Source organism: Chiloscyllium plagiosum, chromosome 3 (genome assembly GCF_004010195.1).
Source record: "Chiloscyllium plagiosum isolate BGI_BamShark_2017 chromosome 3, ASM401019v2, whole genome shotgun sequence".
In the NCBI taxonomy this organism is placed as follows: Eukaryota; Metazoa; Chordata; class Chondrichthyes; order Orectolobiformes; family Hemiscylliidae; genus Chiloscyllium; species Chiloscyllium plagiosum.
Genome location: NC_057712.1, coordinates 120,727,826 through 120,742,600, shown reverse-complemented (window position 1 = coordinate 120,742,600; position 14,775 = coordinate 120,727,826). Strand labels below are relative to the sequence as shown.

The 14,775-nt window shown below is 41.8% G+C and overlaps 1 protein-coding gene across 2 annotated transcripts in view; it reads left to right on the top strand.

The window, feature by feature from the left end:
* plb1 (phospholipase B1) overlaps window positions 1-14,775 on the top strand; it is a 168,507-nt gene that overhangs the window by 57,713 nt on the left and 96,019 nt on the right. For both annotated transcript variants that reach the window (XM_043687221.1, XM_043687220.1), the window contains exons 24-28: window positions 2,036-2,101; window positions 5,682-5,782; window positions 8,313-8,394; window positions 9,948-10,052; window positions 11,096-11,191. In XM_043687221.1, coding sequence (XP_043543156.1) covers window positions 2,036-2,101; window positions 5,682-5,782; window positions 8,313-8,394; window positions 9,948-10,052; window positions 11,096-11,191 — 450 coding nt within the window. The remainder of the gene's footprint in view (window positions 1-2,035; window positions 2,102-5,681; window positions 5,783-8,312; window positions 8,395-9,947; window positions 10,053-11,095; window positions 11,192-14,775) is intronic.

Genomic DNA, 14,775 nt, shown 5'->3' with positions numbered 1-14,775 from the left:
AGGTGCTAGCAATTCTGGAAAGTGTAAAAATAGGTAAGTCCCCTGGGCCAGATGGGATTTATCCTAGAATTCTCTGGGAAGCCAGGGAGGAGATTGCCGAGCCTTTGGCTTTGATCTTTATGTCATCATTGTCTACAGAAATAGTGCCAGAAGACTGGAGGATAGCAAATGTTGCTCAAGAAGGGAAGTGGAGACAACCATGGGAATTATAGACCTGTGAGCCTTACTTTGGTTGTGGGTAAAGTGTTGGAAAGGGTTATAAGAGATAGGATTTATAATCATCTAGAGAGGAATAAATTGATTAGGGATGGTTAACGTGGTTTTGTGAAGGGTAGATTGTGCCTCGCGAACCTGATTGATTTCTTTGAGAAGGTGACCAAACAGGTGGATGAGGGTAAAGTGGTTGATGGATTTCAGCAAGGCTTTTGATAAGGTTCCTCACTGTAGGAGGCATGGGATTGAGGGGGATTTAGCAGTTTGGATCATAAATTGGCAAGCTGAAAACAGAAGATTGTGGTTGATGGGAAATATTCATCCTGGAGTTCAGTTACTAGTGGGATACCACAAGGACCTGTTTTGGGTCCACTGTTGTTTGTCATTTTTATAAATGACTTGGAAGAGGGCATAGAAGGATGAGTTAGTAAATTTGCGGATGATACTAAGGTCAGTAGAATTGTGGAAGGAAGTTGTAGGTTACAGAGCGACATAGATGAGCTTCAGAGCTGGGCTGAGAGGTGGAAAATGGAGTTTAATGCGGCAAAGTGTGAGGTAATTCACTTTAGAAGGAGCAACAGGAATAAAGACTTTTGGGCTAATGGTAAGATTCTTGGTAAGGTAGATGAGCAGAGAGATCTCGGTGTCCAAGTACATAGATCCTTGAAAGTTGTCATCCAGGTTGACAGGGTTGTTAAGAAGACATACGGTGTGTTAACTTTTACTGGTAGAGGATTGAGTTTCGGAACATGAGATCATGCTGCAGCTGTACAAAATTCTGGTGTGGCCACACTTGGAGTATTGCGTACAGTTCTGGTCACCACATTATAGGAAAGATGTGGAAGAATTGGAAAGGGTTCAGAGGAGATTTACTAGGATGTTGCCTGGTATGGAGGGAAGGTCTTATGAGGAAAGGCTGAGGGACTTGAGGCTGGTTTTGTTAGGGAGAAGAAGGTTGAGAGGTAACTTAATTGAGACTTATAAGATAATCAGAGAATTATATAGGTTGGACAATGAGAGCCTTTTTCCTCAGATGGCGATGGCTAGCACGAGGGGACACAGCTTTAAATTGAGGGGTGATAGATATAGGACAGATGTCAGAGGTAGTTTCTTTACTCAGAGAGTAGTAGGGGTGTGGAACACACTGCCTGCAACAATAGTAGACCCGCTAACTTTAAGGGCATGTAAATGGTCATTGGATAGGCATATGGATGATAATGGAATAGTTAGGTTAGATGGACCTCAGATTGGTTCCACAGGTCGGTGCAACATCAAGGGCCGAAGGGCCTGTACTGCACTGTAATGTTCTATGTTCTATGTTCTACGTCCTCCACAAGATTTCCCAGTTGTAATACTGATTATAAGCCATTAACATATATGAGCTACTAGTACTGTTGCGGGATGGGGGGAGGGGTGGGGTTAGCATGGATGGCTGGTTTGCAATGCAGAGAGCTGCCAACAATGCAGGTTCAATTCCTGTACCTGAGGCATGGTGACCCTCATGTTAAACCACTAGCAGTTATTTCTCTACCTAATGAGAGAGCTGCCCTGTGGTTGTCTGGGACGATGGCAACTTTACCATTATCGTTCATCAGGAAAGTTAGGTTGGTGTGACATTTAAGCCTGGATTGGTTTTATTCTTTGATTAGCTTGAACTTGTATTAAATCACTGCAGTGAGCTAAACCTGCCCATCATTGCTTTGTACAGAATGATACTTGACTTAACACCAGTCACCCCACTTTGAAATAATTCATCATGTAATGAATTTTCACATAAAAGACATGATTCAATCATTATTTTCTCTTCTTTTACAATCTGTAGAGCAAATATTCTCCAGAAAACTTTACAAACAGCATCCAGAATGCATTGGATCTTCTTCACAATGAGGTAAGTATGACATAAATTGTATATGTATTGTATTTTGCATTGCCTTCAAAACTTATCACTTGGCTGTACCCAACCATGAATATAGATAAAAGAAAGCAAGCTTAGAGTAATAGAATTGAAAAGTAGGGAAGTTATACTGGATCTGTATTAAACCTTGGTTTGACCACATAGAAAATACTAAGTGTAGTTCTGGTCATACAAAGGCTGGACAGATAGTGAGGAGGGGGCAAAGAAGGTTTATAAGGATTATTCCAGAAACGTAAGAGCATATATTTTATGGAATGATGAATAAGTTGAGGCTTTTTCTCTTGAGAAAACATGTTGAAGGTAACCTAATAGAAGTCTTTAAAAAATGTATTGATAAGAGTAGCTACAGAGAGAATGCTTCCACATTTTGGGAGGAGCCATAACTGAAGGCCATCAATATTAGGGAGCCATGATGAAATTCAATAGAAAATACAGAAAAAAAACATTCTTTATCCAAAGCATGATGAAAATATGAGACCGGCCAGCAAAGGAGTGATTGAAGCAAACAGTATTAAGGGGAAACCATGCAACTACATGACAGAGAAGGGAATAGATCATGAAACTGATCAATGTAGAGGAGTAAAGATGGGAGGAAGCTCAGGTGGAACATGGAAGCTGATAGGATTAAAATGATCTACTTCTGAGTTGCAAGTTGGATATTTATGCCAGTGTTCAGAGTGTGGTGCTGGAAAAGCACAGTAGGTCAGGCAGCATCCAAGGAGCAGGAGAATTGACATTTCAGGCATAAGCCCTTCATCAGGACTTGGCACTGAGGAAGCAGATGTGGCTGTGGTGGCGAGTCTGCTTCAGGACATGGCTGAAGAGCTTCAGGGCAGAGGAGATGACCTGGAGGGTGCAGTGAGAGAGAGAGAGACTCACTGAGATCCTTGGAGAGAGAGGAAGAGAACTTCTTCAAGGTAGGCATCCTTGGAAGAGGCTTCGCGGTAGGTTTAAAATCAACTAGGAGAAAGTGAGGACCACAGATGCTGGAGATCAAAGTGTGTGGTGCTGGAAAAGCACAGCAGGTAGGCAGCATCCGAGGAGCAGGAGAATTGACATTTCGGGCATAAGGCCTTCATCAGGGATGGACAACTGATGAAGGGCTTATGCCCAAAACATCAATTCTTCTGCTCCTCGGATGCTGCCTGACCTGCTGTGCTTTTCCAGCACCACACTCTCAACTCTGATCTCCAGCAGCTGTAGTCCTCACTTTCTCCTATTTATGCCAATGCCCTACTCTTCTATTTCCCATAAGCTCTCTGCTTCAAGGAGATCAAACCCAGTCTACTTAGTCTGTCCACATAACTGAAGTCCCTCATCCATGGTACCATTCCAACAAACCTCTTCCCTCTCCCTAAGGTCTTGACATCCTTTCTAAAGTGTGGCAGCCACCAAATCTAAACCAAAGGAGACAATTTCAGTTTTGGAGTTGAAAATTGACATATAAAGTATTCATTATAAAACTTCATCAACTGTCACAACCTCAGATTGTTCAAACATATTTTAGAACAGAGATAAGGAGAAACTTCTTCAGCCAGAGAGTGGTGAATCTGTGGAATTCATTGCCACAGAAGGCTGTGGAGGCCAGATCATTGAGTGTATTTAAGACTGAGATAGAAAGGTTCTTGACTGTGAAGGGGATCAAGGATTACGGGGAGAAAACAGGGGAACGGGATTGAGAAATTTATCAACCAGGATTGAATGGTGAAGCAAACTCAATGGGCTGAATAGCCTAATTTCTGCTCCTATGTCTTATGGTCTTATTGTTTTGTGGTATTTCACAAGCAAGGAAGTATTTTTGAAGTGTAGTTACTGATGTATAATAAGTACCTCAGAGTGCAATGGGATCTTGATCAGATGGGCCAATGGGCTGAGGAATGGCAGATGGAGTTTAATTTAGATAAATGTGAGGTGCTGCATTTTGGAAAAGAAAATCAGAGTAGGATTTGCACACTTAATGGGAAGGTCCTGGGGATAGCTGCTGAACAAAGATACCTTGTAGTGTAATTTCATGTTCCTTGAAAGTAAAGTGGCAGTTAGACAAGATAGTGAAAAAGACAATTGCTATGCTTTCCTTTATTGGTCACAGCATTGAGTTTAGGAGTTGAGAGGTCATGTTGCAGCTATACAGGAGATTGGTTAGGCCACTTTTGGAATATTGTGTGCAATTCTGGTCTCCATCCTATTGGAAGGATGTTGTGAAACTTGAAAGGGTTCAGAAAAGATTTACAAGGATGTCGCCAGGGTTGGAAGATTTGAGCTCGAGAGAGAGAGGCTGAATAGGCTGGGGGCTGTTTTCCCTGGAGCGTCGGAGGCTGAGGGGTGACCTTATAGAGGTTTATAAAATCATGAGGGGCATGGATAGGATAAATAGACAAGGTCTATTCTCTGGGCGCCTCCTAGCAGAGTGCTTTAGGGAACATCTCCGAGACACCCGCACCAATCAACCAAACCGCCCCGTGGCCCAACATTTCAACTCCCCCTCTAGCTCCTTTTCCACCTATCCACTCCACCCTCTCCTCCCTGACCTATCACCTTCATCTCCTCCCCCACTCACCTATTGTACTCTATGCTAGTCTCTCCCCACCCCCACCCTCCTCTAGCTTATCTCTCCACACTTCAAGCTCTCTGCCTTTATTCCTGATGAAGGGCTTTTGCCCGAAACGTCGATTTCGCTGCTCATTGGATGCTGCCTGAATTGCTGTGCTCTTCCAGCACCACTAATCCAGAATCTGGTTTCCAGCATCTGCAGTTATTGTTTTTACCAAGGTCTATTCTCTGGCATGGGGGAGTCCAGAACTAGAGAGCATAAGTTTGCAGTGAGAGGGGAAAAATTTAAAAGGGTCTTAAGGGGCAACTTTTTCACTCGGAGATGGTGCATGTATGGAATGAGTTGCCAGAGGAAGCGGTGGAGGCTGGTACAATGGCAACATTTAAAAGGCATCTGGATGGGTATATGGATAGGAAGAGTTTGGAGGGATATGGGCCAAGTGCTGGCAAATGGGCCTAGATTAGATTGGGATGTCTGGTCGGCATGGACGAGTTGGTCTGAAGGGTCTGTTTCCATGCTGTATATCTCTATGACTCTATGACTCTAATTGTGTAGACAAGTTTAACATATAAAGCTTAAACAAATAGCAAAAAAAAAGGACTGGATGATATGCTGTAGAGAAATTGATTGAGAGATAAATATTGGCCAAGATATTGGGATAACCCCTTCCTCTCTCTTGATATCGCTGAGGCATCTTTTAGTGCCTTGGCTTAATGTCTGATTCTAAAAGATTGCACAATCAAGAGTGCAGTTTTCTTTGTGTACTGTACTGAAAACTCTGTCGAAATTTTATGTTCAAATCTGTGGAGCAGAACGTGCACGCACTCCTTCTAAAATCAGAGGTGAGATCATGATCAACAGCTAACTGCCCACATGAGGAACTGTCCTGACAATACCTTATCCTCAATCCCACCTGTCTCAGCAGCAGTAAGGTTTTGTGTTACTTACATTTAGCTAGCCAGAGAGTTACATATTCTTGCTAATTTTTCACTTTGCTTACAGGTCCCAAGAGCCTTCGTGAACCTGGTGACAGTTCTCAACATTTTACCACTGCGTGAGCTTTTTACCAACACGGGAGTGAATTGTCCACGATTCCTCTTAAAGTTTGTAATCTGTTTAATCAAACTTTCCATAACAAACTGCAGTTAATAACTGCCGAATGTACTTTGGTTACAAACCATTATCAGAAGGAAGGAAGAGTGCTGAAAACCTTGACCTGTTCAGCTGTGACCTATCTGCTTGATTATTTTTATAATCTTTAATAGCAGTTATTATATCACAGTAACAAATCTCCCATAGAAGCCTCCAATTATATGCTGTGAGTAAAACACAGTTCTACCTTGAACCTAGAATACAGCAAAGCAGTTACCCAGCTTGTGTTTGGTTTTGCCAAACAAAGGAGCAGCATCATTTTGAATGCAGTAGACTATACTGAAAGAAGTACAGGTAGACTGCTGCTTCACCAGGACAATGAAGAGGGAGGAGGTGAAAGGGCAGGGGCTGCACCTTCTGCGATTTCATGCAAGTTACCCAAGAGAGTTGAGGTCATGTACACCACTCCCCGAAGAGATCTCATACTTTTATCATTTCTCATTTCTCCCCAAACTGTTTTCACATCTCGGGTTTCTGAATTTAAATCATCCCTCTCCAATGTGCTAATTCGATCATTAAGTAAAAGAGCCACCCTTCCGCCTTTCCTTATTTTCCTATTATTCCTAATGTGACTCAGGTAGAGACTGCTCTATCTGCACAGATCCAACCTGCTCCAGTACTACAGCCAGTGGCCTATGAACTGGAGCTCACTTCTCTCACACCAGGACTTGAGCCAAGGATTCATCTCTTGAATCTGGTTTGCCCTATGCTAATTTACAAGTAGCTCAGATAATAATGGCCTTTGAGGTTTTACTTCATAATTTGGCACCTATATCCTCACATTGACTATGCAGAACCTCCTTTATCCTGCCTATGATGGTGGGACCTACATTTCACCTTCTCCCATTGAAAGTTCCTCTTCAGCCCAGAATAGATGTCCCAGACCATTGTACCAACAAACAACACAACCACCTAGATTCTTTGCTGTAGAGAACAGTGTTAATCCCCCTGACTATGTTGTCCCCTACTGTTATCACACACTTTCTTAGTCCCTCTCTTGAGTGGCTTCCCCTATCATTGTGCCGTGGTCATTCCAGCCCATGGCCATCAATCTCATCCAGACAAGCTCAAAGAACTGAGATCCCCATTCACCTGCCTTTTGGATCTCCCTCACCTGCCTCACTCACAGTTGCACTCTCCTGTCCCTGAACACTGACCAAATGAGATAAATCAACTCTAGGAGGTGTGAATGGCTACTGGAGCAAAGAATCCAGGTAACTTCCCTCTTTCTGAAGTGTCACAGTGTCTGTAGTTCAGCTCATTAATTCTGAGGTGAAGCTACTCAAACTTCAAACATTTGCCTCTGATGTATTGCTCTGATCCAAGCTAGATCCAGAAACTCCCGCATGCTACAAACGTAACACAGCACATGCCCTGTCATCCTTAGGTTTTCAGGATGTATATTTCAGATTGTAACATCTTGCTGTGATTCCTGTGCTACTTATTTTAAATCCTGTCATTACTTGGCAGTGGAAGTAGGTTCTCTTTAGTTATGACTCACACATGGCTCCTATCCAGTGATTTGAGATAGCTTTGTGGCAGCTCCAAGTTAGATGATACTAATCGATAATTGGTGTGCGATTAACCAGTTCGCCTGGCTTCTGTCATTAGGAAAATGTGTTAAGGAAGAAATAGAAACAATTTAGAAACAATTAATACAAGAAACAGAGTCAACATGGTCTTGTGAAAGGGAAATCATGTTTCACAAATTTGAAGTTCTTTCTGGACATAGAAGCAGAGATGATAAATGGGAACCAGTAGACGGCGTGTATTTAGATTATCAGAAAGCATTTAATTAGGTGTCATGTAAAAGGGTGCTGCACAAAATAGGAGCGCATGGTATTAGGAGAATGTTTTAGCATAGATTGAAGATTAGTTGACACACAGAAGACGGAAAATTGAGATTAAAGGGTCTTTTTCAGGTTGGGAAAATGTAACTAGTGAAGTACCAAAAGAATCAGTCCTAGGGCCTTTATTATTTACTATCCATATCAATAATTTAGAGGAGGGGGCAGTGTGTAATGTAATAATATTTGCTGATGATATTGAAAATAGGTGGGAAGATAATGTTTTAATGAGAACAGGAGGAATCTTCAAGGGGATATTGATGGACTGAATGAGTTGACAAAAATTCAGCACACGGACTTTAAGGTAGCAAAGTGTGAAGTCAGGCACTTTTATAAGAAGAATCAAAAAGAAGCCTCTTATTAAAAATGAGAGGGATTCCAAGAAAGTGCAGTACAGTGGGATCTGGATTTTCTTGTGCATGAAATACAGAAGGCAAGAATGCAGGTTCAGCAAGTAATTGAGAAGGCAAATGGAATTTTGGCTTTTGTTCCTAGGACATTAGAGTTTAAAAACAGGAAAGTCTTGTTTCAACTTGTTAGCCAAGATCTCAAAGCATGGTGTAACAGACTTGAGGTGCTATTTTCTATAGTAATTTGCTCATTTGATCAGTGCCTCCAATTCACTTCCCCACAGGGTGCTCTGTGAGTGTGTCATTAATCCACAAGATAATTCAATACAGTTGGAAAAACTCCAAGCCTTGAATCGTAAATATCAGGTATGTGACAAAGTTAGACTTAAATTTATGCAATAACTTTCAGACCCTCAGGATATTGCAAAGCACTTTATGGTCAAAGAAGTGTCACATTTATCAACCAGTTTATGCACAGCAAGCTCCAAGAAATAATAATGTAATGTGATCAAATAAGCCATTATAATGATGTTGTTTGACAGATAAATATTCGATCAGTTAATAACCCCCTCTGCTTTTTTCTAAATGTTTATTTTTATTCATTCATGGAATATGGGCATTGCTGCCTGGCCCAGCTTTTGATGCTCATGCCTAATTTCCCGTGGGAACATGCTAGTGAGCTGCCTTCTTGAGCTGTCTGCTGTGCGTAGACCAACAATGCCGTTAAGGAGGGTGGTCTTGGATTTTGACCCAGTGACAATGAAGAGACGGCAACATATTTCTACGTCAGAATAGCAAGTAGCTTGGCGGGGAACTTGCAGGTGAACCCATGTATCTGTATCCTTGTCCTTCTAGATGGAAGTGAACATGTGTTTGAAAAGTCCTGTCTAAGGAGCCATGATGAATTTCTGCAAAACTTCTTGTAGATAACACACACTGCTGCTACTGTGTGTCAGTGGTAAAGGGAATGGGTGTAGTGCCAAGCAAGTGGACTGCTTTGTCCTGAATGGTGTCAAGCTTCCTGTGTGTTGTTGGAACTGCACCCATCTAGGCAAGTAGGGAGTATTCTATTACACTCTTGAAGAAAGTGGGGAGTCAGGAGGTGAATTACTTGATCAAAGATTCCTAGCCTCTGACCTGCTCTTGTGGCCACAATATTTATGTAGCTAGTCCAGTTCAGTTTCCAGTCAATAGTAATCCTCAGGATGTTGCTAGTTGGAGGTTCAATGATGGCAATACCATTGACTTTCAAGCATTGTCTACTGTTGGAGGTAGTCATTGCTTGGCACTTGTGTGTCATGAATGTTACTTGACAGCCCAAGCCTGGATATTGTACAGATCTTGTTACATTCACTCCCTGTGACGAGTCAAAATGGAGCTGGATATTGTGCAGTTATCAACGAACATTCCCACCTTTGGCTTTATGATGGAGGGAAGGTCATGGATGAAGCAGCTGAAAATAGTTAGATCTTGGACACTACCCTGAGGAACTTCTGCAGAGATATCCTTGAGCTGAGATGACTGACAACATTGTTTGTTGTGCCAGTTATGATTCTAATAAGTGGAGTTTTCCGCCTGATTTCTATAGGATCAAAGGATCTTTAACATCCATATGAGAGAACTAATGAGGCCTCATATACACTTTATCTAAAACATACCACTCCTGACAGTCATCACCTTGGTTTAGAGTTTGCATTCATATAATGGGACAACGTATATCAATTTAGCAATTGTAAGTCCTGTGCCCAAACTGCACAGCTTTTAATCCCAGCATTACATTCTTGGGCCCTTCTATTCTGGTTTTAGGTCCCTTGAATATGCAGAGGTCACCAATGAACATTTATCAGAAAAATTCAGTGTCTTTTGGCCAAATTGTGAAATACCTGCACTAATTCAAATTAACCACTCTCCTCTTCCAGGAAAGAACTCATAAGTTGGTTGAGTCTGGAAGATATGACACCAGGGAAGACTTCACTGTGGTTATCCAGCCATTTCTAGAGAATATTGAAATACCACGAGACAAGGTAATTGAAGGAAAATATGGAGCTAACAGCTTGTTTATTTCTGGTGACTGGATGGGTTAAGTTGATGCAATGTTGCTTAACATTTCTGCCTTTTCTTTAGCTCTATGGACATCATAAACAGTTGAGGAGCTAGTCTATTGATCTAAATGGCCTCAATGACTGTTAGCCTACTCTGGAATCCAACTCTTAGAAGGCATTTTTAACTCTTTTATGGTTGACCATCTGAACAATGGGAGGCCTGGTCCATGTTAATAACTGAACCTCAGTGAAATGCAACCAGCTAGCTACCCATTCTAAGCAGACATTCAGAGGCAGCTGGCTGCATTTATATAAATGTAATATTGCCCATCTGGCAGCTAAGAGGGTTAATTATGGACAAAGGTTTTATGCACATTTCTGGACTGTGGAAAAATGGGGTGCAGGGAAGTGAATTGTTCAAGTGAATTGCCCTGGTTAAATCTGAAGGTTTGGTGGGTGTGGGGTTGGGGGTAATTAACTGACAGACGAAAATGATGAAAGAAATGTTCAGGCATTGAGTTTGCAACTCAGAAGCTCTCCCACTGTTTGATGACTGCTAATGTAGAGATGGTGCTATATGAGAAATGGTTAAGACCCTAACATGTCACTCCATAACATGTTGAGCTTTTGGTCACCAGAAAACATGGCCCTACATCTGAATCTCTGCTCACCCTGGCACTGGGAATACAGTTGATTATGCCAGTGTGAGGTTGGTGAAGATATAGCAGGTGCCATCAAAAGTTGGCATGCGTGGCTTATTTTGATCAAAATGCCAGATCTCTCTTAGCGTACTTCGGGTGTATTGCAATATATTTCGAGAGAATCAGCTTACATTGTCTTGAAACGAAACATTCACTTCTAGCATCTCAATCACTGGGTCCATTCATCCAACTTCTGTTAGGAATGGGAGCTCTGATCACTAGGCCAAATGAGGCCTCTGCCCCTGTCATTTCAGATATGGTGCACACGAATGACGAATGAGGTATAACCTTTCACTAATATCTCTTCTATTTCTCTTTCCCTAGAACGGCCTGCCCGACAGAACTTATTTTTCACCAGATTGCTTTCACTTCAGTTTGAAGGGTCATTCACAGGCAGCTCTGGGTTTATGGAACAACTTGGTAAAGTATTTGATCATTAATGTTTCAGTTTACCTTTTGTTGAGGATGTGCTTGTTTAGTTGGTATCTGAATCCCTTTCTGATCTGAAACCAGGACACAGAACCAGAGATTGGTCATAGTGTAGGAGAATGCTAATTGCTAAATTCTAGGCATTGAGAAACAATGCAAGGTTCACCCTTTTCGGGAGGATGGAGAGAAAGGTAAAAGATTCCAAAATTGATTCCAAAATTGGAAACACAGACAGATTATGACAGGCTATTTGGCTTAAAAATATGTGCTAAAAATTAGAGCCTGGTTTTGGATGCAGGTTTTATTTAAAGTCTGAACACCCCCATTTTGACAGGGAGCACACAAACTTGGCGAAGTCTCCTCATTAACCTGAAATGGTAACATTGGCCAGTTATATGAGAGCTAAGCAGCATTCGCTGATGTCCAGGAGTACAGCTAGACTGCACTACTTAAAGGCAGTTTCCTTTTTAAATGGGGAGCTGCAGTCAGTGGAAGAGAACCCTTGTCGGCTGTCTCTACTTGTGTAATTGCTTTATTCAAGCAGGTGCTTCACCATACACATAGCTGATGAGCGATAATACAGAGCACTTTATTTGAAGACAAATACTAACATTTACAAATGACAACTAACATAGGGATCTAACACATCAATGCCAGCTAGTCACATGAAATTTTGCATCTTTTGCTTCAGGAATGACCTAGAAGCATCCTTCTGACAGTATGAAGGCCCAAACAACACACAGTACTCCAACAGTGATTTTACTCAGATGTCACCAGCACATCTGGAATTTTACATTTTTACATTCCGAATCTTTGACTAAAGCTCAGGATTTTATCAGTTTTTATACCTAGTCCACATTAGGTACTATTTCTCATGTTTTGTGAATGGAACCACCAAAGGTTTTTCTCTCCCCATTTCCACACAACTTTCCCCACTTAAAGGAGAATTTTTTTACCAAAATGAGCCACCTCATGCTTACTGACTTTTTTGTCCATTCAACCAAATAATCAAATCTTGCAACTTTCTTTTGCATTCTGGATTAGTTATTATGCCTCCTGTTGTAATTTGGACACCACTTCATTTAAACTTAAATCATTGTATTGAATGGGCAGAAATGACCCCAGTACAAATTTCTGAAGATACTGCCATCAAATACTCTGCTAAACTATCTTTAACTGCTGCTCTATGTTTCTCCTTCTTCTGTGTTGCTTGTAATCTCCCTAATTCTTCTTCAATAACCTTCTATGTGATACCATGTTAAAGACAACACCAAATTGTGGTTTGTTTTTGTATCTTCACACTCCCTTGGACAATAATATTAAACATAACATGAAGTGGAGGCAATGGTCCAGCAGTACTGTCACTAGACTATTATTCCACAAACTCAATTAATATTCGGGACCTAGATTCAAATCCTGCCATGGCAGATGGTGGAATTTGAATTCAATAGGTAATCTGGAATTAAAGGTCTAATGATCACCATCAAACTGTTGATTGTCAGAAAAACCCCTATAGCACATGAAAGACCTTTAGGGAAGAAAATCTGTCATTCTTAGTCTAGTCCACATGTGATTCCAGACCCACAGCAATGTAGATTGACTCTTAACTCCCTTCTGGGCAATTAGGAATGGGCAATAAACATTGGCCTAGCCAGAGACATCCACATTCCATTTGTGAATGATTCTGTATCAGTCTCTGAAGAGTTGCAAGTGATGCTGAGCATTGTATAATCATAAGTGAACATCCCTATTTTTGATTAGGTTACTTACAGTGTGGAAACAGGCCCTTCGGCCCAACAAGTCCACACCGACCCTCTGAAGAGCAATCCACCCAGACCCATTCCCCTACATTTACCCCTTCACCTAACACTATAGGCAATTTACCTAACCTGCACATTTTTGGACTGTGGGAGGAAACCGGAGCGCCCGGAGCAAACCCACGCAGACACGGGGAAAATGTGCAAACTCCACACAGTCAGTTGCCTGAGGCGGGAATTGAACCCGGGTCTCTGGCACTGTGAGGCAGCAGTGCTAACCACCTTGCCACCCACTATTTTTGATCTTATAACAGAGGGCAGGTAGAGCAGCTATAGATGGTTCAGCCTAGCTCACTGTCCTGGAGCAATTATAACTTCTGACTCAAAGTTGGGTGTGCAACAACATCAATTTGCCTTGACCATAGCTAACAGAAGTGTTCTTTGGTGCAAAACCACACCATGGGTGAATGAAACAGCAGGCAAAAATCTTAGTCAAGGAGATAGATTTGAAGACATATTTTAAAAGGTTAGAGAATGTTAGTGAGGTGATGTTTTAGATAAGGAATTCTAGAGTTTTGGGCCTAGATAGCTGAAGGCATTGTTTCCAACAGTGGAGTGATTAAAAAACATGAGGGATACTCATGAGTCCACAGCTAGGATAGTGTAAAGAACTTACAGTAGGAGAAAAGAAAGAGAGAGGGTGTAGGTCTGGAGGAGGTTACAGAGACAGGGAGGGGTGTAGGGTTGAAGGAGATTACAGAGATAGGGAGGGTTGTAGAGGCTGGAGGAGATTACAGAAATAGGGAGGGTTGTAGGGACTGGAGGAGATTACAGAGATGGGAAGGATTGTAAACCTGGAGTAGATTTCAGAGATAAAGAGTGCTATAGAGATAGAGGAGATTACAGACATAGAGAAAGGTGAGGCCATGAAGGAATTTGGAAATAAATTTTAAAAGTTGAGTTGTGACTTGACCTGATTGCTTTCTTTGTCCCAGTCCTCTGTTGGTCAAAGAAGGATAAATTTAAAAAGGGAGGTGATGTAGCCAATTATTAAACGACATATAGCTCAATGTTTCAAATACATCACCCAGGTCCTTAAGTAATAAATGACTAATTTATTGAAAACAAATTTGCTCAAGTTAAGATGCAAAGAAGGTTTACACTGTATGAATGGTAGTGAAGGATAGGCATGTCCCGTTGAAGAGCTGATAATGTGTTGCTGGAAAAGCGCAGCAGGTCAGGCAGCATCCAAGGAGCAGGAGAATCGACGTTTCGGGCATGAGCCCTTCTTCAGGAATGGCTTTCCTGAAGAAGGGCTCATGCCCGAAACGTCGATTCTCCTGCTCCTTGGATGCTGCCTGACCTGCTGCGCTTTTCCGGCAACACATTATCAGCTCTGATCTACAGCATCTGCAGTCGTCACTTTCTCCACTATGTCCTGTTGAAGGCAAAGGATAGGAAGGGCAAGTTTCGTGAACTATGGATGACAGGAGAAATTGTACAACTAGCCAAGAGGAAAAGGGAAGTGTACATAAGGTCTAGGCAGCTAAGAACAGAACAGGCCCTGGAGGAATATCTGAAGAGTAGGACAAGTCTTAAACAAGGAATCAAGCGGGCGAAAAGGGGTCATGAAATAGCTTTAACAAGTAGAATTAAGGAAAATCCCAAAACATTTTATTCTTATATAAGAAGCAAGCAGGTAACTAGAGAAAGGATTGGTCCACTAAAAGATAATGAAGGAAGGCAGTGTGCCGAACCTGAGAGAATGGGTGAGATTCTGAATGATTAATTTGCATCAGTGTTCACTGAGGAGAGGAA